This window comes from Gymnogyps californianus, chromosome 3 (assembly GCF_018139145.2).
Source record: "Gymnogyps californianus isolate 813 chromosome 3, ASM1813914v2, whole genome shotgun sequence".
Classification (NCBI taxonomy): Eukaryota; Metazoa; Chordata; class Aves; order Accipitriformes; family Cathartidae; genus Gymnogyps; species Gymnogyps californianus.
This window is the reverse complement of record NC_059473.1, coordinates 11,855,257-11,880,529: the sequence shown is the minus strand read 5'-3', so window position 1 is coordinate 11,880,529 and position 25,273 is coordinate 11,855,257. Positions and strand designations below refer to the sequence as shown.

General features: G+C 42.6%; 1 protein-coding gene across 1 annotated transcript in view; it reads right to left on the bottom strand.

The window, feature by feature from the left end:
• WDPCP (WD repeat containing planar cell polarity effector) overlaps positions 1-25,273 on the bottom strand; it is a 157,964-nt gene that overhangs the window by 6,557 nt on the left and 126,134 nt on the right. Inside the window, exons 16-17 of the mRNA XM_050894524.1 lie at positions 9,392-9,527; positions 1,272-1,372 (exon numbers count right to left, since the gene is read on the bottom strand). Of these exons, the coding sequence (XP_050750481.1) occupies positions 1,272-1,372; positions 9,392-9,527 (237 nt within the window). The remainder of the gene's footprint in view (positions 1-1,271; positions 1,373-9,391; positions 9,528-25,273) is intronic.

Sequence of the window (25,273 nt, the reverse complement as noted above, 5' to 3'; positions counted from 1 at the left end):
TTGGGGTTCCCACATCGTCCCAGCTCGGTGGGGAGCTGTTGCAGGATTGGGATGCACATGTTGTGACACAACCGCGGCTGCAGCACACCTCTCTATCTGTAGCGGGGTAGCTGTAGGGTGGTGGAGCTCGGTAGGGGCTGCCTGCCTGAGTGCTCGTCTTGTGTCTTGGGAGGGTTTTGCAGCCCATGTCCTGTCAAGTTGCTGCTGGAGGTGCTTGAGGATGAGGCTTCATGTTACAGCTTGAGCCGAATTAACAGCTACCAATATCAAAAAGAAGTCCTGCTGCAGGCAATGCACTTCTGCCCCTCACTTGGTTCTGTCTGTGGTGTCCCCTGATCCCCAGGCAAGGCAGTTTGGTTCAGGGGATGGACAAAAGCCCACGGGAAAGAAAAATAATTTTTTTTGGTTGGGTTAATATGCTGGCAGTCCCCTCTGTGATCCCATGCACTTGGGCAGAAGAAGGCGGTGAGGGGGAAGCAGGACCTTCCCGTTTCAATGGTGGCAAGCTGCTAGTTCAGCTTTACTGTAATGTGGAAGCACACCCGTAGCTGGCTTGTTTGAAACTATCTATTTCAGTTGTGGCTATAGGAACCGCAGTTACGCCTCGACTTTCCGTGTCAGTGTGCCTGGAGACTGGCTCAGTTCCTACGTACCTGTCATGTATGGTATAGTGATAGGACACTCGGGCAAGGCAGAAGATAGAAGTCCTCATCTCACCCCTTGTGCAAATACTCTTACATATACCTCCCTGGCTGAGTTTACAGGATGACTCTTTAACAATGACTTTCTCATGCTGGACTACTCCTCTATTATACTGTTGCACTACTTTGACTCTGCTACGATGGAGATACCAAACACTGCTGAAGCAAGACGGCCACGTCTGTTTACTCCAGAACCCCCTGCAGAAGCAGTGTAAAATGCTGCTTCACAAGCCATGTAACTGGTGAGGCTCTGCTGCCGGCCATTGCACACCGAATAACAGAGCAACAATGACCGAAACTAATAAACACATTGCCTGTCTTTTTGTTAAGTTGTGAATAGCACTGCAAGATAAGGAGATTCATGCAATCAGTTGATTTATTCTACGTTGTGAGAGCCGGTAGCTGAGTCCTCATGCCTCTCCCTGCTAGGTATACACAAACCAAGCTTACACTGCAATGCCACTGCCTTATTTTTCTTCCTAGGTCCAAGTTCTTTTTCAAGATATCAATATCACCATTATTTCTAGCTTCATCACCTTGTGCATATTTGAAAAAGACTCCTTTGCTTACCTTCGTGGCTGCTGGAAAAGGGTTTCTCTGTCAGGGAGGCGGCGTGGCCATCTGCTCCAGGCTTACGCTCGGTGTCCTCTGCCTGTCTGCGGCTGGTGGGTCTTTGAAAACAAAACAGAAGTCGTAGGAGGGGAGGGAGCAAGGACTGAAGAGTTGGGGAGACACTGCATAGCAGAGCAAAGCTGTTTCATTTGTTTTCTATCTTTTCAAGTACACAGCAGCCTGTGTAATTCCCTGGCTACAAACTGTAGCTCTTTATCAGATGCCAGTATGTTTGTTGACTGAGCGTCACTAGGATCACTCATTTGGCTGTGCAGTCACTCCAGCACCATCCTGTCGTTCAGAGATGCGGTGTAAAGCTGGTGTTTTTTGGAGCAATTAAAGTTTTGTTAAGCAGGACAGGCTGGGGATGTGCAACTCATGTAGCAGGCGCCTGGCACTGCGGCAGCCCTGCATGGAGGTGGTCGGGCGGGTGCGGGAGAGAAGGATGTCGGACCCAAAAAGCAGCGCTGATTTTCTGCGATTTTTGCAGTTAAACCCTGTCCCCACACCACTTCCATCACTGAAATCCAAGTTGAGAAGGAGCTGCAGGGAGGAAAACACCAGCTATGTGTTATGGAAAATGCAGATGGATTTTTTTTCTTTTTTTTTGGTTTTGCTAGTCTCGGTTTCTTCACTCATCATTAATCTCTGCTTAGGTAGGCGTGTGGAAAGGCAATCCATTCACAAGGCAGTGGAACTGGAATTTTGGAGGTCATCTTGTGCTATCTTGGCTTGCCAACTCGCCGCTTGTCCTGCTGTCCACAAACTGCCAAGTGCCCAGCGAAGTCCAAGGGAGCATTGCCTTCGGCAAGAACGCGTCGAACAGAGAAAATAAACTAAACCTCTCATGCCAGGCCAACTGGGAACCCTTTTGGGGGGGATTCTCCTCATTTGCGTGGTTTTTCCTCCTCCGTGGATGTAGTCATGTTTGACTCAAGTAGTGTTTTACTCGAGTGTGGCTTTCAGATATGACAGCAGTGTAGCTGTGAGAATGAAAATGTAAACGCTTTTGTGCAGCACCCAATTTGTTAACTGCCACAGTGCGAAATCTCGCTCGGCTTTGATAATACAAATAATACATTCCAGGCATAAAAAGCCCTTTATTACTGATGAGAACATAAATAATTAAAGAAAAAGCTCAGATTTTCCCTGCGCCTTTGTCTTCACACTACCAGTTGGGCAATAGCTATGCAAGCAGCTGGGCTTCTGTAAAGCAACTAAAAGCAACTCTCCTCATCAGCTTTCCCGAGACATTTTTAAGCTGCAGTAATGCAACTCGCCCATCACGCTAAGCTTTATTGGTTCAGCAAAAGAAACTAAGAAACTTCATTGGAGACCAGATTATGCTGGTTGCAAAAACGGAGGGATTCTTCTGCTCTTCGACCCCATTATCTCCTCCGTAGTGTCTTGATCAGCTTTCTTACACACAGCCTCGGATTCTGCCGAGACCTGCAAATTGCTTTTTTGGCTGCCAAATTGCCATAACCCTTCTATTTTTATGTTTTAAAAGAGCTTAAAACCCTCCATCCTCTTTGGATGTGTCTTTAAAATTGACCAGTACTGGGAGGATTTCATGTATATCCGAAGGCTTAGAAGAAGATGTTACCTCTACCGAGCTTCTAGTTTTACAGTCAACAGACATGAAAAGCCCAGCGGGGATAAAAGGAACTTAACCAGTTCTGTCTAATGCATATAAATCTACCTAAGAGCTCAAGGCACTGAAGTACTCAATGCGCTACATTTATCTGAGTCTAAGATACAGAAATGGGTCTTCAGCCCACATGCCACATGTCCCATTTTGATGCCAAGTTAATATGAATTAAGAGACTGAGATGAATAAACAAGGTCAGTCTGGGCTGGGCCAAGTTGAATCAATGTAAAATAATTGTCAGTATTTTCTGTCAGCAATGCTGGTTTATCTTGGCTCAGGATGCTCGGTGTTATAGATTATAAAATGTTTTCAGTGGAACAGTTGGCAGACATTTTATTGATTTTTCTTTGTTTTGTGAATGCTGGAAAAATTTCCATTAAGTATACACGCTGCTCATGTGACGAAGCCAAATTGGTTTTTCAAACTTTTCTTTCTTCAAGTGTGCTAACGCGTTAATATGTTAGCAATCTAATTTAATCAAGAGGACCTTTGTCTGGAATCAAGAGGCCACAGAGCGCACCTCGATGCATCTTGAGTACTTATGGACTAATAAGAGTTAATTTTGTATTTTCAAGGTGCTGTACGCACACTGACTAATTAATTTGCCCAACACCCCTTTGAAGTTGGTAACGTATTATCTCAGTTTTACAGATGTAGAAATTGAGAGTGCAGCTTTGCACAGAGCCACACATATTTGCCCGCTGTCCCGATCTCGATGCACATGAAGCTCCTGTTGCCTTCACCGGGGCTGAGCAATGGCAAAGAATGAGAAGGGAGGCTGCAGCAACCGGGCAGGATTAGCACTGCTGAGCTGCTGGATCCCACTTCCACGATGAATTTCCTACACCACATCGCCACATCCCTGCAGCGTGCCTCTTAATAGAGTTACTTTGGAACTGAAAATTGCTAGGACAGATAGAGCAGCTTGTAGGATTACGCCTAGACCCGTGGCAGACCATATTTCTCAGCCTATATTCCTGCTATTTTAAGACCAGGTTTGCTTCCTGGTTAAAGAGGACTTTTGAAAAAGATAATTGATGGTGGAAGAACAAACAGAAGTGCCATAACGGTGACGAATGCTTATTTTGTTTAATTGCACGAAACAGTGGAGTAAGAGTAAGAAATCCGTTTAATGGGTTTTTTTTACGTGACACACAAAAGGGAATGCAGTGGGATAATTCTAATTCTCTCTCTTTACACTGATTTAATAACCAACGTATACAGATATGAAAAACTGTCATGCAGTTTTCTCTTAACGCTTCCTGAGGTTTGATCAGTGATGCTACAGATTCAAAATATACAAACACACTTCTGAGGTTAAATAAAAACCTTGCAGAGAAGTAGAAAAACGTGTATTTTTAAGTACATAAGAAACAGGAAAGTTTGATGATAAAATTCACTGTGATGATACATACTTTTGCCTTCTATCCTAAACACTTGTATTAAAATAAGAGATATCCCAATTAAAATAGGAGTAGTTCTGGTTTGGGGGATGGGGACAAGCTAAAAAAACCTCCAACCCAGCTTCACACACATCCTGACACTAGAAACAAATGCACGATATTTAAACCCACAATGCATTATGGTAAGGAAACAGAATGACACACTGATGGGGAGGAAAGCCACACGGCAGTTACCAATGTCAATGGCAGAGGAGTGAGTGCAGCCATAGCTCTGTGCTGACTCTTACGTGCCGAACTCTGGCACGATCGCAGGCACTCACTAGTTGACTCATCCAGAAATAAGCTGCCCCACAGGGAGTCAATCATTTCCTTTAACGCATTGCCGAGAGGATCAGTATGCTACCTTGGTCCTCTGAACAACAGCGTCCATAACTTCTGAAAATATTTTCCTCATTTACAGGCAGCAAAAGGGTTATGCTCATCAAAACGTTTCCATAAATAGGTAACAAGAATAATGAGAGGACAAGACCTGCTAGGCTATAACATATCTGACACTTGGAAGGAGAGAATGGCAATAGTCAATGGCAAACGTAAGCCAGAGATGAGAGCTTTGTCTTGTAAAATTATTCACTGGACTGTGCATTGTTGGTGGTATTTAACTGTCCTGTTCATGTTAGAGTGAAAGAAATCATGCAGCAAATAAAATGCCTCTATATCTGGAGTGTTGTCCTGAAATCTTTATTGCCCACAACTTACTCTCTGTGTGTGTGCACAGTCAGAAAGTTGACTACAGTTCTCCGCTGACAGTCACACTATTGCTACTTTCATAAAACATCATGGAATTAAGCCAATTTTCTCCATCTGTAAAACATACTTTAGTCTCAAACTAAGTTCTCTGCTTTCTGACTGTCAAGGCAAGAAGAGAAGCCAGACTTTGCCTAGAATAAGTTCTCAAAGAAATAAACCCTTGAAACTATTTCATGAATTATTATTTTGGTTCCAGCCTTTTCTGTCCCTGTCTCCATCCCAGGCTATGGCTTTCCTTGTTAGGCAAAGGAGATGATGATGTGAAGAGTTAATTGAAGTGATTTGTTAATCATGCAGCCTGAAAACTGGGCTTCTGTTACACATACGCAGATGTCAGGCTCCCTGTAGGGGAGTCAGTAACAAGGTTTATTAAGTAAGTTAAACAGAAACGTCTTCTGCTAGTCTTCACAGGGCCCTTGCCCAGGGCTTCTGCCTAGGTGTAATTCATGACATATGCCTCAGCTGTCCCAAAACAAAGGTTCTGTCAAAGTTGAAATACAAGAAAGAAAGAAGTCTGGGTATGTGCTGGAGATGAGCTTCCAGAAACTTGGGTGAGATACAGATTTGGGACAGTATCTGGGTCTGACAGGGGTGGTAGTGTTAGAAATGCAGTAATGTAGGTCAATTGATTTCATGGGTTTGGTGTGACTAGCTGGTACAAAGATGTAAAGCCAAGGCAGACAACAAAAGACTCTGGGAAAGAAGAAAGAGCAGCCGTCAAGTACTCTTGCCAAACATCTGCAAAATCCCGTCGTGGTGTCTTACAGAGATTAGGGGAACCACTGCTACCCAGAAGATAGCAGAGCCTGGGAGTACTTGAATTCATGCAGGCCAAATGCACAAGCGGTGCTGCTGGCTTTGTGTGACTGACTTACAATTAACTTGTACAGATGAGGTTGTCAGGGTTTTACTGCAAGATTAATGACACCGAACACTGATGCTCAACTTGCAAAGAACAGATTTTATTTAGGTTGGAAGGGAGCTCTGGAGGTGATCTGGCCCAATGCTCTTCTCAAAGCAGATTCAACTGTTCAGTTAGATCCAGCTTCAAGGTTGCTTCAGCTCAGGTCTGTGACCCAGCGGGGACTTGTGCCGGATAACAACAGAAATGAACCATCGGCACTGGCAAGGACCTGGAAGGTCACAAAGAGAGCAGCAGTACATTCCCTCACGTTAAACTTGGAGCAATGCTTAGGAGTCCAGATCTGAACTGACTCTTGTCACATCACCAGCAAGGACATTTGCTGTAGGAAGTCATGGTATGCCAACGTGCAGAGGATGAAGCAAACAAAAGCTACAGACTAACCTTGCTCCCCAGACTACAAATCAAGTCCTCAGAGACAGTATCTCAAGGATTTAAATGATGCTGAGGAGGTAAATCAACAAGTTGCCTACAGTAATACATATAAAGCGTGGCTGAAGTGACTTGGCCAAGACAGGAGGCTGTATTGTGCATGGGGTTAGGGAACAGTAAATACATTACAAAAATGAAATTTTCTTCTTTTGTTTTTCTTGAGGGGAAAGACTTCAGAAGTAAATAGGAAATGATTCAGGATGTACATTTTTCCTACTGGTGAGCAGAATACATAAACACCGAAGACTAGCGTTAAACAGCATGAGAAATGGAGAAAGTCAATAACGAAACAAAAAATGACCAAGTTAATGAATGACGAAGGGCCTTTACAGGAGAGAGAATGTGTCCTGATTATTGATTTTGAAACTGCAGGTAGTGGTTGGAGGCTGGAAAGAAGTGGACAGTGGAAATGTCAGATGTGAATTTGTGATGTGGGAAATCGGTTAGAATAATAATGCTGCTGTGCACTACTAAGATGCTCAGCTGCAAGCACTATACAGCTGCGATTTCATAAACTTCACTGCGATTTAGTAAGGCGTTGTTGTCGCCATTTTTCAAGTGAATTCACTGAGGCAGCAGAAAGCAAATACGATTTAATTTTGGGTTCACATGTTGGATCAATTTAAAGAAATTTCCTCAAGTGCTGCGTAACCATCTACCCATTATAAACTAAGTGTCTTCTGCCGATGTCTCAGTTTAGGCAGCCAGATCTGGTTACTAGTAATGCTGGAGTATCTTGGCCAGAGAGATGAAACATTGCAATGACTGCAGAACTGAGAATGTCCCTATCTATGTAGGCTCCCAACACTCAAACCCTTCCTTTCTTTATAGAAATTTCTTCACATGAAGAAGTCTGATGCAGACTTGGCAGCAGATGTATTATAGAAAACAAACTCTGTGAAACTGGAGGCAAAACACAAGCCACAGTTATGTGCTTGTAACCGTCTGTGGTTTTTTTTAAGCACAGAGAAGAGGTTGTTGGAGTCACCTGTGCCTCAGCAGGTGACCTTCCCAGCCAGTTGGCATTGTCACAGGGAGTGTCTTTAAAACTCAGATTCGCGTTGGCAGGCTTCAAGCGGCTGTGGCCAGCCAGGGGATCTGTGAGAAGTTTTCTTTCACAGCTCTGCAAGAGGCCACCAAAAACTCCGGCCTCTCCTGGGGGAGGTCAGCTGCAAGCACCTGGTGTCAGCAGGCAGAGGAGCTGGTCGCGTGGGTGGGGAGCTTGCTTTATATTCACCAACCTGGCAAGAGGCAAACAAAAGCCTCGGGAAATCCCAGCAGTTTATGCAGCTCTGGCGATTGCAAGGAGCCACTCGTGAGGCTCAGCAACTTTTGGTGACCCACCTGGGCAGGCGCAGCAAACGTGGTCACGCCGGGGAGCCTGGGAGTAGGAGTAAAGTTGAACCCTGCAATCTCTCTCCCAAGACGCCTGATGAAGGCAGATGCGGGACTGCCAGAGACGTGTGAGTCATAGCAACCTCCAAAAGGGAAAAGGTGAGCTGACGGGAGGATAGCATGTTTATACCTTGGGATCAGAGGCATGTTGGGATTAGTCTCTGCTCTAGTGCTCTGTTAAAGGAGCTCCTTTCATTGGAGGACTTGGAAAGTCCTCTGTAGTCAATACAGTCTCCAGCATGATCTTACTGTCTTTATTATTTGCCCATATCAATATGGTGCTATCTCCACCCTGAAAGTTAAGACAGAATAATTGTGCACTATATTTTTAAAAGCAGGCCCCATCTCCAAATCCATTAGATATCTCTGAAAGCTTTAGACAGTGTTCTGTATCCTAAAAGTTGTAGGCTATCTTTAAAATAAATATTTCATTAGTGGTGTGCAGTTGGTATAATGGATATTATATCTAATACTGCAAAAGCTCAATCTCTTCATGTGAGGAAAGATGGAAAACTAGGTAATATACAGATTTCCAGAAGGAGAAAGAAATGTGTTTCTTGTCCACACGAAGAGTGTTTAGCACAGTTATATACAAATGGTTAGGATGATTTGTCAATGTGGAAGTTCAACATTGTACTCACACTAGATTTACTAAAAATGTTCCTACATACAGTAGGCATAGAAAAAAAAATAAGTGCATCTATAGACTTACTGGGAACAAATAATTGTTTCTTTTCTATCAAGAATGTATGAAGAAAAATACGAGAAATAAATGCTTTTTTAATCTTTGCAGAAGAGCTGTTTCATTCTAATTTCCCACCCATTGCAAGGTGGTGTGCTGGTTCACTAGCAACAAAAGCATTGAAAAAAATCCCAGTCATCAGACCTGTTGTTTCTCTCATAACAGGTAAGTTCCAGGTTTTAATCAACTTTGGAAGCAGGGCACTCTCGAAAGGTCATCCCAGGAATTTTGATCACAGGCTAGTGATGAGCTTACAGAAATCTGTAAAGATCATGTTAGGTTTTTAAAAGTTCTGTTTACCACCTGTAACTGTTAATTCGCTGCATTTCCATTGCTGTATTTCTCTCTTCTTGCACATTCATCAAGGAAGGCTGTATTCGCCTGAATGTTTTATTTGAAAATGGTTGTGCTAGTGCATGTTAAATGCTCGCAAACTGTGTTTCTGGAGATTGCTTTGTGTCCATGCCATGTCCTTCTGGCTTCCAAGTTTTTCTTAGTTCCTGCTTAATGTCTTATGTTTTATTCCATTTACAGTCATGATGCAGATGACAACTGAGGTTGTCAGGGAAGTTCAGAATATCAAACATACATTTCAAAAGTATTTTAGTTAATTGTTCCCCCCTCCCTTCCATCTTCTGTTACGGAAATACAGGATTTTCCTTGGCCTTATGAAACGTCTTTGATAGACTCACAAGTTGCCTGTGTGCCCTTTCCTGCACTGCTCACCTGCGGGAGCAGCTCTGTGCTGGCAGTCTGATGGCTGGACTGGGAGCAGGTGGGTCGCGCTCTTCTCCGTGCTCTGAAGATCGGTCAATGAAAGATTCGTGAGATGGGTCATCTTCGTCTGACTGCCCCAGAAGTTCTGTTAAGATGAATCAAGATATGATATCAGGCTTACTCAATTTAAAAGTACCAACCAAGTTGCCAACTGTTTGCCTTCTTAGATGCCAATAAGGACAAGCGTGTCCTCTCTTGTAATGGATCAAATCAAATGGAAAACCATATGCTTATACAGGTTTCACTCTTGACTTTTCCCCTTGAAAAGGAGGCCAAGTAGCTAACGACCAGCAAAAATAACAAGTCCAAGAGTTTTTGGAAGGGAGGGAGTGTGTGTGTGTTGGCTTTAGTTGGCAAGGAAGAAATGCCTTCTCTAAATTGTCAACTACAGAAGGTCTAGCTGGCTGCCAAAGGCTGCTGCGTGTGAGTATTTCACTGTTGCCACACGGATCAAGGTCTTATGAATTGGACTGTTCCCCCACAAAGGTATGTGTAACTCCTTCCTTTAAAAATAAAGTCTTTCCTTAGCTTTGTTTAAAAATATTTTGGTTCACAATCAAGACCTGAAGTCTTCAAGTAGGTGAAGGAGGGGCTTCCAATTCCCAACTTCCAGTCTGAACCCTTTGGGGAAGGAAATTGTTTGAAAATACCTGAACCACTTAAAAATATAGAGGAGGAATTGCATATTCTAGGTGTGAGACTTAAAAAAAAAAATAAAAAATTTAATCAAACCCCAGGCTAGCAGAGTTTGGATTAAGGAAAAAAATCCTGTTACAGATAAAGACTTTAAAAGATTTTTCTCAAAATCGTAAGACCCTTTTGCGTTTTTTCTTTTTTAATCCTGTTTTTCTCCCCTTGTTCTCTGCCTTCCTGGATCCTGTATAAGCTAATCTGCACGATACCCATGGCAACACCATGGGCAGTGCGAAGAATATAATGCTCTTGCGAGCATTGCCATACTGCTAGTTTACATTTTGGCTGGAGACCCAGAATGCTCACCTGCTTAGGAGGGCAAATCTACTTGTAAGCATTTCTGAATCTCCGAGTCCTAAAAAGCTAACGCCGTAAGATTGCTGCGGACTATTTCTACTCTTCATGCTACCTAAATATTATGAGCATCTGCGGTGTGAGAGAGGGTGAAGTGTGGCAACCAATGTGGCTTTCTCAGGTAACTGATATTCTCCGCCTGTGCTGCCGTTTCCCACACGTGGAGCAATGTGGGGAATTGCTGAAAACAACCAACTCGGTCAGGGGCAACACACCTCCAAGCATGCACACCACGTTACAATAAATAAAGGAGCTAAACTGGCCCTGGTGCAATTTCTCCTCTACCTTGAATAAAAAATCCCAAGAGAGAAAAAACACAGACGGGAGAAAACAGGTGTATGAGCAATGCTCTACGTCTAGGAATCTCAACTCAAGGGCAAGTAAAGTCGGTTTTGGAGACCTCTTCTTGGAGCCTGTTGCAGAGTGAGCAGCCAAGAGAAGGAGGGGAGCAATATGGAGAACTTAAAAAGGTGCAGGAGAAACTGCTTTTGGTATGCGTGAAGAAGTCTGGGGAAGGGCTTAAACAAAATTCCTGTTGACGTGTGTGTAGGCAAAATCCACCGCAGCTCTTGTGGGACAAACTTTGACAGCCTCTGCTTGGGAACACAGCTTTTACTGCCATGCTTCCACCTGTGAACAGTCTTCGGTCCTGAAGAGCCTCCCTCTTCACTTGGCCTTAGCTTTTAAGGAGGGAAATGTTAAACCTTTTAGTTTTCTAAATGTCAAAGCTAAGACATACAGTGTGAGTCAAACTGGTGTAATGTATCTTTTTTTTCTTTTTTTTTCTTTTTCCACCTACTCAGTAATGTCTACGGCCTACATAACTTACCCCCTTAAAGTTACAAACTTTCACCAATATATGATGTCCATGGCTTCTCCTTAGACATCACTCCTGAGGCTGACCTAGCTCCAAGGAGCAGTGGCATTTCAGAACGTAAAACCCTGAGAGATGCTGAGAGAGGAGTGTGTATTGAGAAAGGAAACAAAATAGGATTGGGTCAGCTTTGTCTTGATCTCTTTCCATCATACTATTAATTTGCATTTTCTTGTACCTCCTGAGAACTAGATCTGAATAAATCACAGCCCTCTTATGTCAATCACTTCAGTTAACTCACGCACATGCTCTGGGTGGGACCTAGCAGTTTTGTAACGTGGACTGGGGTACAATTTGGATGTACCCAGTCCTTGTGTGGCATATTTCTAATACGATGAACGCTATGAGCAATTATAACCATGGCCACTGACTTTGATATTTTGCACTGTGGATGCAGCACAGCTACACCTTGTTAAATAATGCTACTGGATCCACAGGAACCTCATGGAAAACAGAGCACTCTGTCACATGCAAGCACACTTGTAGCCCAAACTGGGGGATGAGGGGGGTTCTTAGCCACTGGAGTGCAAATAGATTTCTTTGCACTTTCATATCTAAATTAAATATCTAAAACTGACCTCAAGTTACAAGGATTGAACCTATTCTAGTCTGGGTATACAGCTGCAGTGTTGCAGTAGAACATTAGATAGGATCAGATGCCAGGAGTGGTTCGAAGCCACAAAACCATCAGATATGAGCTCTAGAGTAAAGAAACAAACATTTTTGTTGTGGGACATTGGACTGTGTTCCCTGTGAGAAGTGCTACAGCAGGAAAAACAAATGCGCAAGGAACACTGTTTAAACAACAAAGCCCTTCCCAAATCAGAGGCAACATATCCCACATTTAATTAAAAAGGGATGGATTTTGGCAACAACGCCATAGAGCTGGGAGAGGGTGGTGGTCCTCACATCTAGATGAGGGCTCTGGCTAGGGTTTGGTGCTTAATAAAGACTCGACTTTGTGCTAGCATTGGAGGTATCACAAGTTGCACCTAAGATTTTGTATTCACGTAATCTGGGATCTTCCTTTGGCTTATTGCACAATAAACTCTTGTTGTTTTTAATTCTAACCTAGTATTTGCTTATCATGTTAGGATCGGGGATTTGAATCTGAATTTGAATTTCAAAAACTTGACAGTTGGTATCGCAGCTGACTTTAATCATTAAAGTCATTTATCAGATGCAATAATATGAATTATATTGTGCTAAAAATCTTTATCTACGAAATCCTATTTGTCTTGATCAATATTAGGATAATGTTGTACACACACAACCGCACAATGTACATTCTGCATTTCCAAAATTTGCTGATAGCTGCTATTGCTACATCTAGTGCCTGTCTGAAATAGCCAAATACATTTCTTTACAAGTCCACTAAAAGTTTTCCTACGCTTTAATGAGCAGGATGCTCTCTGAACACCGTACACGGGTGTTCCTTCCCTGCTCCTATATGTGTCATTATTTAACCGTACCTATTCGCTTTTAGATCTGTGTCTGCAAATCAGAAGCTGTTTCCATTCTCCAGTATCCTCCACTGGACTTTCAGGGATAAAAATGCATTTTAAAACGTGCATGGTAAAATGAAAATCTTCTTTTAATATTGTTTGCAAAATTGACAGCTCTACTTAATAGAAGCCATTAAATTATTTACAAAGCAGCAGCTGCTCTTGTAAAAATACAGCCTTTTTTGGGCATGAAAAATAAACTAGTTGATAAGCGAGAGATAAGCCATTTGACTTCTTCTTTGTGTGCCTGGCATGGTATGCAGAGCCAATTCTGTACAATCTGATGTTTACAGAGCAATCGTAATGTACGACCTCCTTAGGCAACAGGGACACAAGAAGCCTTTAAAACGCTGAAGCAAGCATTTAATCAGAACTCTTCATGCTGATCTTTGAAAAATTCAGTAAGTTCAAAAAATGTAACTCCTTCTAAAGATAAAATACCATTTTTTTGCTTCAGGAGTTGCAAATATATCCCAATGAACTCCCAGTGAACCACACAGACTTCACACATACTGCTCTTTTTTTTAAAAAAAGAAGTAAATAGCAGACATTTTCTGAAAGAAACAAATCAAGGGTCTGAAGAAATGCAAATGGTTAAGCAAAGTGAGTGCTGTAAAACAGTATAGTTTAGTAATAACCCAAACAATCACACTTTTTTTTAGGCATTTACATTCTTTTTTTTACCAGAATAGCTATTTCCATGTGAATAAGTTCACATCTCCTTTTATTATGCATTGACTTCTTTAATTTTTATTTTAATTTTTTATTTTGACCCGTTGAAATCAAGCTCTTATGCTTTTGAGTTTTGTTTTGTTTTGTTTTTTTTTAAGGCAAATAACCACTGCAGGAGGCGTGAGATTGAGCATGATCTCACGCATTATCAAGTTGCTCCACCTTAACTCTACCCCAGGTTTTCTCAAACTACATGAAGGTATTTTTAAAGCCACTGGGTAAAATTCTTTTCGTATCAAAATTAGTGGGAACTTCCATTCCTGACTTGAGTGTGGTCAGCTCTTTTTTCTGGCTACAATTGTTTTCCTGAAAATGTCTTTCTAAATAAACAGATTCTAATAAAATTGTTTAGTTTCAACAAATTCCTGCAGGGAAACCACACAGCTTTGTTTGCGTGTGTGGAAAAACATAACTCTACACTTCTCTGCTTCTTTTGGTCTAGTTTTCCATGGCTTCTTATTTTTAGATTATTCTTGTGTTGTTTTGTTAATTCCGAGTGCTGACATGTTTTCATTTGACAAATATAAATTGTCAAAGTATTGTTTTCATAGTACTTTTAAAACTCATTGAGAACAGCTGTTACTGCTGAGAGAGCTGGAAAAGGTACATTAAATCAGAATATATCCCATTTGTGTTGTAATTTAACAATTTGATACCTGAGAAGATAAGGCACTTCAATCACTATTAAGTAGAAGCAACCCTTAATGGTAGCATAACATGTCATTATTTCACTAGTTGGATATTAGGCATATCAGCAGCAGTAAAACTGTTTCAGTGGGTGTGCCAGGAAATTTAAGAATTAAAATAAAAGTTGTGTGCTAAAACTGAAGAAGTAGTTAACATTTATAAACAACTCCTCTTTTTTTTTTGTAGCCTAGACAATTATATTTCACTTAGCAGTCTTCTGCAGCTTGCAGTGAAACCTGGCTTTAAAACTTTCTGCAAATGGAAATGCCAAGTCTTTACTAGCTCCAGGTGAGATTTCAATCTTTACTACTCATTTGCTCTGCTAGAATCATACACAAAATTAAGCTAACCACTATATAGGCTGAAGAGTTCATTTTATATCTCCCTGGAGCCTAAGTAATCAGGTTCCTTAGGAACTACCCTAGCAGTGCCAATATTATTTAATTTAAAAAAAAAGTTGTGTCTTACAGGGTGATCCAGATGTGGTAGTACCAAGCCGTGATGGGTGACCAGCTGAAAGAGACTGAATAACCAAGGATTTGCTTCAATTCCAGGCCCTTTCACTTCAAAGGCTTGATTAGCGTCCCAGCAATAGAGATCTTGCACCTCTAGATTTTATCGGGTTTCCCGAACCACATGAAGTTTGCCTCGTAATCTTGGCAGCAGGCAAGCGGCCCTCCTCTCGGCTGCTGATGCATGGTAACAACCTGGAGTGCCAAGACATGAGATGAGCAACCTAAGGCTGCTGCTATTGCTCAGTAATTACAGCAGGCACAGGAGGGAGGACATTCCTGGTGACTAGGCAGTTTCTTTGTTTGGTAAGTGGTACTTTAGACCAGGTCTTTTTTTTGTCTTTTTTTTTTTCATTTTAAGTGACTATCTAGAAATACCTGTTCTAAAGGAAAGCTGGGCAAAAGCTGCTGGTGAGCAGAGACATTCCCATTGTTTGGGGTGAAGGCTGCAGCAGTGGAAATGTGGGTGTGTGCTCCAGAGCATGTCAGCGAAAGCATTCAGGGAAGACCTGACTATTCTTAAGTGATGCTCTAGAGACTCCACAGAGGCAAAAGTGCCTCTGGCATTGCAAGCCCCAACCCACAATGGGCAAAGCAGGCACTGCCAAACTTGCGTGTTCCTTCAGCTGCTCTTCCTGACGCCCGTGTACAGGGCACACCCTCTGCTTGGCACTTCCAGCCCAAGGACCAAGCGTCTCTGCTCCCAGCTTCCGCCCTCCAGGCATCCAGAGCAGGGAGATGTGCTGGCCAGACTGGAGGTAGGTAGGCTCAGGGGAGAAGAAAACCATTTCAGGGGGTTAATTGAAAGAGAGATACATCTGCAAACACAGGATGCAGAATGGAAGCCTGCAAATAAATGCTGCCAGCTGGAAGCTGGCCAAACTGATAAAGCAGAAAAGAAATTGAGGGTTAAATGTTTTGGATGCTGAAGGCTTGGAGTTCAAAGAGGAGCTCAAGGAAACTCCCAGCCACAAAGTCCGTACAAAGAGGCGCTAGGCAAACACAAGCCTTCTGTAGGACAGCTTTATCCCAGAGTTTCCAAAAGGGAATGGTTCGGACGAATAGTTAAGGGATATCTGTCAGCACCCGGGAGCTCTTGTGCAAGGGAAGACGATGCCCACGGGTGAGCTACAGCTGAGGGGCAGAAGGAGTTGCTTTCCACAGGGAAAGGGATGAGAAGTGCATCTGCCCACATTGGGTTGGAAAAACAATGTGTAGCTGCGGATGTATTTTCACTGCTTGGTAGAAAGGAGCTGCTCCCCCAAGCCAGGAGGTGAGGGAAACCAGGGCAAGACCAGGGCAAGACTGGAGGTCACTCTGCCTTCCCTGGAGCATCAGCTCCAGTCCACGTCAGGAGGGGGATACTGTACCTGATGGCAACCCAGTTTTCACCAGGTATGCAAGGACTGAGGGATTGCAGCTAGAAACTCCTGCCTAAATCCCAGGGATAAAACACCATTAGAAGGATGCTTCCTTTTCCAAAGAAAATCTCTGTTGTGGGTCTGCATGGGCTACTGTTTTCTACACAGTGGATTAGGGGTAGGAAAGCCGCCTTTTTCCACTGGACCAGGAAGCTGTACTCAAAACAGAGGATGGGACAACTGGTGATGTGTCTCTCTGACGTAACACTCTCCGTGCCAGGCCCTTCTGGTGGTTTTGTGACAAGGACCCTGCATTTCCAGCACTGACCCTCCCCTAGAGGCTATACAACAAGATCACCTTGGTCTTCAGACAGCCGTTTTTTTAATCAATCAGCTGAGGTCAGAGTCCTTTACAAATGAGGTCTGCATCATTATCCCACACTACAGTGGGGTACGAGAGTGGCACGAGGACAGCAAGGCATGGCTGTACAGGAATTACATTTACAGGTGGGAAAGTCTTAGTTGTAGTATCAACACTTTTTGAGCAGGTGCATAACTATGCCATAGTGCTGGAGCAAGGCTAGAGTTCAAGAGTTAGCTAATTGTATCTCTCTCAAAAAGGAATTGCCTCAGACCAGTTAATTTGTCAAGATAACGAATTGCAGCAATTCTCCTCATTTGGAGCTGGGCCACTAAGCCTGATCTGAACTGTATTTAAACTCTTGATGACAGAGACTAAAAAAGATATTGCAATACTGGAGGTACAGGTTCCTAAAGCAAAACTGCATGTACAGCTGGAGTTGAGAGGCAGCAAGGGCATGCGAGTACACATCCTGCATATCCCTTAGAGATGAAGAAATTCCCTGGGGCACCGACTCTGGTGCCTGGGCAGGCAGAGTTCATCTTGAATCTTTGGGAGTGACTGAGGTCCAAAAAGGATAATACAGTGCCCATCAAGTCTCGATTTCTGCAATATGAGATAACACAAGCAGAATTTTTACCTCCTCTCTTCCAAAAAAAGAAACAGACCCCAAAAGTACTGATTTGAAGTTATTGAAGATTTTCTGGTAGCCACAAGAAAAAACCCCTCCGTGGGCCTGATGCTGTGATTCCCATGGCACTGTATTCTCCCAAGCCCCAGGTCACTACTGCATTTTATTTTTCTGTGCAGCAGTAGACATGAACAAGTTTGGAGGACAGGAAAAGCAGAAGTAAGCTTCAGTAAAATGCAGGCTTAGCCCAATGACTGTCCTCTATTTCTGCTGAAAGTGAAGTAGACAGCATCAGGTAAAATGAAATGACGTATGTTCTTGTGCCAGACCTTCTCCTCTGGCTGCCAGGCGTTCCTCCCCCCACAAGAGAGACGTGGACCAGAATAAATTCTGTACATTGACTCAGGGGAACTGAAAAGAATCGGGGATGAGCAATACCATCCCTGAAGGACGCTCCAGACATGCTTAAGTTGGGGAGCGGGACCAACTTTCCCTGGGCTTCACTGGGGTGCTCCTCCAAAGGAGCCAGGACAAAGCCTCTGCTGCTACTGGCATCTCCTACAAGTGGAGCAGGACACATTGACGTCTCTTCCATTTGTGCTCCATCAGTACTTTTTGGTGTTAGAAAAAGCAGGAATGTTTTCAGAAATGATTTCATGATGTTAGGTTAAGCAGAAATAACGCCAGGTAGACAGAGAAGTATGCAAGACCTTTGACAAAGGCAACCTGACTCTTGCCTTGCATTGGCACACCCTCTCTGGGAAAAGGATGCACTGAGAACAAAATTAGTTGTTTATGACACTGCGACTATGTCAGTGCCTTAAAAAGCATCAACGTGAGAAATTAGCCAGACAGCTCATTTCAGAATATTCCTGCTGAATGGTCTACTTAGGAATGAAATTACTTTCTTTCTCATGTTATTCAGAATAATCATTCTCTACCTGTAAGTCCACTTAATTTAGAAAAGCAAAGTGGCTTTTATTTTGGAATAAGTGCATCCACAGGCAGAGTTCTTTCAAAATAGCTAATCTGGTCATTGCCACATGTAAACAAGCCCTTATAAATTGATGGGGATGGTAAAGAACTTGTGAAGGTATAGCCCAGGACTTCTTACTCAATTTGCAAACACTTACTTAGACCTATCTTCCTCAGGGCTAATATGGTGATCAACAGAGCTTAGAGAGAGCCAGGTTCAATTTAAACAACATAGTCATATGTTTGAAAAAGAAATGAGCTTTTGAAAACTGTCTCCTCCTGTTGTCCCCTCAAGTTCCAAGTCTATCTTGCTTGAGTTGATCCTCACTTTAAAATACCACAGTCAAGTGGTAATCTAGGATTTAGTAGATCTCAAAAGTGTTGATTGCCCATAAGGTTGGGTCTAAGACTGGTAGGGGCTGGAGATGAAGTGCGTGCAGCCTCTTCTAGAACAAGCGAGTGACTGATAAAGGGTAACTTTACGTTGCTTGCAGCTAGTTTCTTGGCTTTGGCTGCAGTAGAAATGTCTTGTTGTGCGCAGATTGCAAAGAGAGGCTTAAATGTGAAGGTAGAAAATTGTAGAAAGAACAGATCTTTGCAGGATGGGTTATGTCATCTTGTGCAATATGTAGGGTGCTTATCTGTTTTTCTTCCCAAGACTTTTCTGCTGCTGGAGTGCTCCTGGGAAAGAAAGGGCCATCTCAGACTGGAAATCTGGGCTGAGGTTGCTCTGACTGTGTTTGTGGTGGCTTAGTGCATGTGTCCACATAGTGTGGCAGCAGCAAGAGCTATGTGGGAGATGCAAAGTGACCCAGATCAGCACCCTTAATTCCTGCAGCTGTGTTAGTTGCTCTGTCCTGTGCAAGTGTGATGTGAACCAAATATCAGTCAAGTGAGAGACTGACCTTGTTTTCTTGGAGAAACCTGCGTAAAAATGGATACAACAACACTCTTGACACTTACCTCACAGGATGTTGTGAAGCTTAATTAAATGTGCGCAAAAGCATTTTGAGATCCTTAGATGAAAGATGTTTTTATAAATGCAAATTATAATAATTACGGCTAGTAACCACCATCAACTACTGAAACAATTAATTCAGGTTGCCACAGGCCATCACAACAACGTGTGCAAAGAGGCATCAGCCATTTAATGACATATATGCTGCGTGAGAACTCAAAGCCTTAAAAACGCTGTAAACAAAGAAGAAAAAACTAGACTCTCAGGGCTTGCCCCTGCTGGGTGCAGTTGGTGGAAGTTTCCTCTATTGCTTCCATCACCCCCGTGTTTGCATTGTGACTCGTCCCCAAGGAGAAGAGCCCACCTTAAAGACTGCATCAGTGGGATCATTTTAAGTCCCTACAATTTTTATATTTAGCATTGCAAGGAAACTGCAAATGACTGCAAATAGCTTGGCTCAAAAAAATCAGGAAATACATAAATATAACACTGTTTTTTGTTAATTCTCCCTCTCACCCCCCAGCCCAGCCCACTTATAGCATCACAGAATAGACTTTGGCTACAGGGTATTATCCAGCTGACTTTCCAAGGGCGAAAACAAAAGCTAAGCAATCAAGATGTGTCTGGCCAAATACTTAAAGGCCCAGTGCACACATTTAGTTGACAACTGACTGAAATCTGAACCATTTTGCTCAGCCTTTCTTATTGCTTCAAAACTGATTTGGGCTTAAATGGCTAAAACCTACAGGTGTTTAAATGCTCACCCTTGTCAGCAGAACAGCCTCATCAGACATGGTCTGAGGATGCGGTCAGACTGGAAGAGATATCCAAAGACCCCACAGGTGAATCCCAAAGAGCAGGCTAGCCCACCTGTGCCCCTCAGGCTTATTTCATTGCTTGCCTTTAAAGACGAAAATTCAGAAGAGTAGTAGTTACTAAGCACCCAACTTACCAAAGCAATTAGGCTAAATGCACTGCAGCTAGAAATTTAAGCAATGCACTGAATTTAATTTGAGAATTCATGGTCATAAGACTGAAACCTCTAACATTTAACCTAGCAGCAAATTAAATCAGCTTTCTGATCAAGTGAAAAATTCTATGCTATTGAAGTTTGAAAGTGTGAAGCACACACTTATTAAAAGGAGGTTTTTTTCTTTTTCTTAAAAATGAAGAAAAACTTGGGACCAGTTAGTTGCCTAACCCAAATAATGGAAAAATGGGAATACTGTCTGTAAATAAAGCCCAGATTACAAAACAGTATTGCTTTCCGGCCTCTGCCAGACTAATGTGCTCATAGTCAGTGGGTTTCATGGAAAAAAAGTGTTACTCATGCTGGAAGGTTGTATAGACTAAACTTACTCCAATATCAATGAGCTTAATACCTGCAGAGTTTAACAGGAGCTAGCTTTCCATGTACCAAAACTGGAAATGCTTATATGTTTTTTTCAGTCTCTTTAAAAATACTGACTTTCTATAATACCTTTTGTGCTTTAGGAATTAGGATACTAAGTTGGGAATTTCTTGGATAAGTTTTCATAAAATGGGGGCCAAGTTTTTATGGGGTCTCTGTGTGTGTGTGTATCTGCATAGAAAATTAGCAACACTGGTGCAATGTATAGAAAACACGCTACACAGTAGGTACCAACATGTTATTTTAAACCTACAAAGTCTAAAACTTTATTGTGATGTGTGTTTGCACACACATGCATACATATATATAGACACACAATATGCATACTGACATCCTGTTGCTAAGCTCTCTTAACGACACTTATACAGTGCTCTGTTCAGTGTCTCTTGGCTCAATCCTACAATATGAGATAAAACTTGGATGCATTTTCTAAATGCACCTCAAGGCACTAGAACATAAAAGAAGTTGGGGTATTAGAGCACGTCTTGTTTTAACCATCTCTGGAGCACCCTGACTGACACTTTACAATTTACAAGAAAGGTGTGGCTAATAAAGCCACTGAAGCAGATAGAAGGGCAGGTCCTCCCTGATAGGCATTTACAGCCCGTCACTCACCCGCTCCAGCTCTTTGCTGCACAGACTTGCTGATAACCACCAGCACATTCTGTGGTTCACGTGCCCAAAGGCCTTAAAAGCTGATGTGACCTATCGGCATCTGAAAACCCTGACTGATGGGTTGACACTTTCCTTCCCATCCCTTACCATTAGAGGGAAAACATAAAGCTTTGGAAAGGGAACACACTACGCTTCGTACGCCCTTTCAAAGGGGAAATGCAACCTTGTAGAAACAGCAGGTTTTTCATTTCCAGGCTATTCCTTCCACTTCCTGGGAAGATCTTCATCTGACTGGTATCCCTCAATTACAGAGTGGCATGAATACCAGAGTGGTTTTTTTTCTTTAAACCTCACAGAGGTAGTTTACACTATATGCTGCCTTCTGCAAACACAAATACTTCTCCCTGCCTATTTAAATAAACTCCATCAGCAGGAGCAGCAGCTGCAGATGCCGCTTGGAAGCTCAGAGCCCCAGAGGGAGCTGTGGGCAGCTCCTGGCACTGCTTGTGCTTTTGAAGGTAACCAGGAGGAAAGTCCATGGGAAGTGATGCAAAGAGCTGATGCCTGATGCCAGGGAAAAAAAATCACCATGGCTCCTGCTGCAGTCCCCTCACCACCCCATTTCATTCCCTTTCTTGCTCCTCTTCTCATTGAAGTAGACAACAGGAGTTTGGAGATAAGATTCTGTCTCAGACAGATGCTCACCTTTTCAGAAAAAAACATTATTTTTTTTTTAAGAGAAGGTAATTAACCTCGACTGCATTCTCTGACATCTGTTGAATACAGCATTGCTTGTCAGCTACTCCTTTCATCACTTAAAGTGCATTTTGTATCCATGGAAAGCAATTAATGTTCAATAGGGAAAGTCTGCCCTTACAAAGCGTCTTTCCACATTCCTGCATTGCTGCAGCGATCTTTTTCTTTCCTTACGTGCCACCACCAGTCCTTTTCACACAGATGTGCATCACCCAGAGATGTTTGCTATCTACCTGGTTATTACTGCGTCCTTGTAGTCCTTCCTTAAAGCTTGACTCTGCTCCCTCTGCCTCTTCTCTGACTTTGGGTGGAAACTCTTCCTTGCACTTCACATTTTGTGGGACATTTTTGGACTGGTTTAGGCTGCAGGTGGGAACTCAGCCCACTGCAGAGAGAAGGGATCAGTCAGAGGGAAACTGTCACCACGATTCTTTCTGATCTGTAAAGAGTGGCTTGAAGCAATACTCTCTCTGCAAGAACAGTGCTCAGTTTAAAGCAGGCTTACAGCTCTCTGCTGCTTTCAGGTCTATTTGACTAATGATTTTGCTTCAAAATCAGCAAAATTACCTTTGGACACACCTAAACTAACTCTAGGTGAGAGTGCCATGTGAGCAGGTTGTGCCTGGCCCTGGAGCCTCTACTTACTCCTACCCTGGGGCCCCGATGGAGCGGGGGGTACACCCAGCTACAATGGCCAGTGCTGGGGGTTTCTCAACTGCTAGCCCAGCTGGCGTTTTCATCTGCTCCCTTTGTACCACAAACAAGAAGAAGAACCTGGTCTGAAACCACACGTAAAAATAAGGAGCTCTTAAATGTGTATTTCTGAAGTCAAAATAGATGTGTAGGATAGCAGGAACTTTCAAGCCCCCACCAGTACCAATACAAAGAAAGGTTTAATCACTGCTATTTAAGACAGGACAAAGCGAAAGAGAGATAGGGTGCAAGGAAACTAAAGTATAGGAGACAGCTTTCTAGGCAAGCTGAGTAGCATAAGGAGTGGAAGAACATCATCGTGGCAACTCTTAATATGAAAATGGTCAAGGATTACTTCACAATCTTGTATTAGCAGGTGGCTGGAGCCATTTAATCAGGCATCTTTTCTATTCCTAATGCCTATAATTATCTATTATAAAGACGAGGTCAAATTGGCACATGAGATTTTTCTTTCCCCACCTCCAACTTGAAGCGGGGCAGGGCTGCCAAATTTTGGAAGTCTTTGCTCTTGTTAAAGAGAACTGCAGCTATCCAACTTGGGGAACTGTAGCAAAGATGGTACCTGAGGATCCTTGCCTTGGCTAGGATTACTCTGGGCTGTGCAGTGCGTGCTCAGGACCAACCACTCCTGTGTCATGCAGTTACTAGAAAACTGGAAGTAGCTAAAAGAAAAGCCAGCGTGCTCAGATGCTTATCACAGCAGCATGGTGCTACTCAAGATTTAATCTATCAATATAAAAAAAAACCCACCAAATTTAAGCGATGCTCACAATCTCTTCCATCTCAAAGGGGAAAAGAGGAAGGCAAAGCTGAATCCAAATGATCTTCTTGCACAACAGATTCCCTGATCCTAGTGAAGGCCAAGCTGATTTAGCCATTATGTTGACCTGATCTAAATCCGATTAAAGTTAATGGTGGAAACATTTCCAGTTCCAAATATAAGGCAAAAAAATGCTATCCTACAAGTACTTGAGGTATTCTCAATACTAGAGGCAAATGGAGAATATTTTTTAAATTAATTTTCTTCTGAAAATGCTTTTTTTCCCAAAACTGATTTTTGTTTTAAAACTGTACTGACTTTCAAAACTCCCGTGTAACCAAAACCTGTTTGCTACCTTTGCCATCTCATTTTGGGAAGTGCCTGAAACTTTGTTTAAAAACAAGTGCAAACTCCTTAATATATGTCATATTTTTACTATTTCTGCATCATGTGTACCACTGATACACCAAAATAAGGTAGTATTTCAGACAGAAAAAGTTGCTTTAAAACTAGTTTTTAAGTTTTTATATCCTTTTCTTCTGAATGAGTGGAACTTTTAGTTGTTTTTCTAATACAGTATTTTAACCGACTTGTGCAGGACCCATCTATAAGCATCAACATCGGCAGGCATCAACTTACATAATTTAACATTTGCATATGGGCAAAGCAGTTTACCTCCTGCGGACTGCAAATTACTAATAGTATTGACTGTTTCTTTTGCCCCAAAATAGGGTGTCAGATCAGTGTGTGCAGAAGCTCTTGTCCTGGTTTTGTAAATATTACATTTCTTTGACAACTGCAGCACCGGGAACCTGAGACACACTGAATGAAATGCAAACACACTTATCTGTTAGCAAATAACTTCAATTAGGTGATGGAAAAACCTGAAATAAAATGTTTCTTGCTTTCTTCAACCTTCTCCCTCCTTTCAGTTGCATATTGTATTTTCCCTGAGTCGAAAATGAGAAGTTTAGGATGGGGTGGCATTCCTGCACGCCCCAGAACAGCCTTTGTGTATCAAGGTTGTTGTCACACTGACACCTAATGGCAGATATGAACTAGAGTATCACGGCTGATTTCTCAGGGGTATGTTTTTACCCTATGTTGTAAAAATTCCTTCAAATTATAGCAAATAAGTGAGCTTAGAAAATGGACTTCACCCAACTATGTGGTTAACCTCTGGGAGGGCAGCGCTGGAAATGCGACACCAGCGGGGAGAAGCTGAGGGTGCAGTGCCGAATTAGCAGGACACGAGCGAGGGGCTGTGGTATGGGACTCAGATGCTGCTGAAAGGATGGGCAGCCCGTCACAGAGAGCTCACACAGTCCCCAAAGGAAAACAAAAGCACTGAAGGCTAAAATGAGCTGGCCAAAGTCATCCAATCGGTTGGTGATGGCTGGAAAGGTCTAATTTCATCCAGTCCCTGACCTGCTGTGTTGTTTCTGATCCCGACGAGTGGGCAGCAAAGCTCTCAAAGACACAAGGGAATAAGTTGGGACAGCGTAGTTAATAATATACGAAAACAAAGCATTGACTAAAGTTCATGCTTCCTTCACGAATTTTTGAGGAAATCAGGAATTTTTCCGGAATGTTTTACTGTTAAAATTCTGTTTATTACGGTGATCAGAGTGGAGTGCTGTGATCCTAATTCTTCCCTTACATACCTAAGAGGCAACAGCAGCACAGTCAGCAGGACAATCTGGGCTTACATTGCAGCAGACTATGCCCACGCAGGATCCATATCCGCGGCTGTGAGCTAAATATCTTGCCACTTTGTAGCTGTTTTTCTTTGGCCACAATGCATCCTATGTAGTAAAATAAATAATTAATTGTAGCCATAATCTTTCATCTGATTAATAAAAGTTTGTATTATTTAGGCAGGGGTGTGGTGAAGTTTAGCAATGAACTTCAAGTGATGATTCAGGAGAAGTT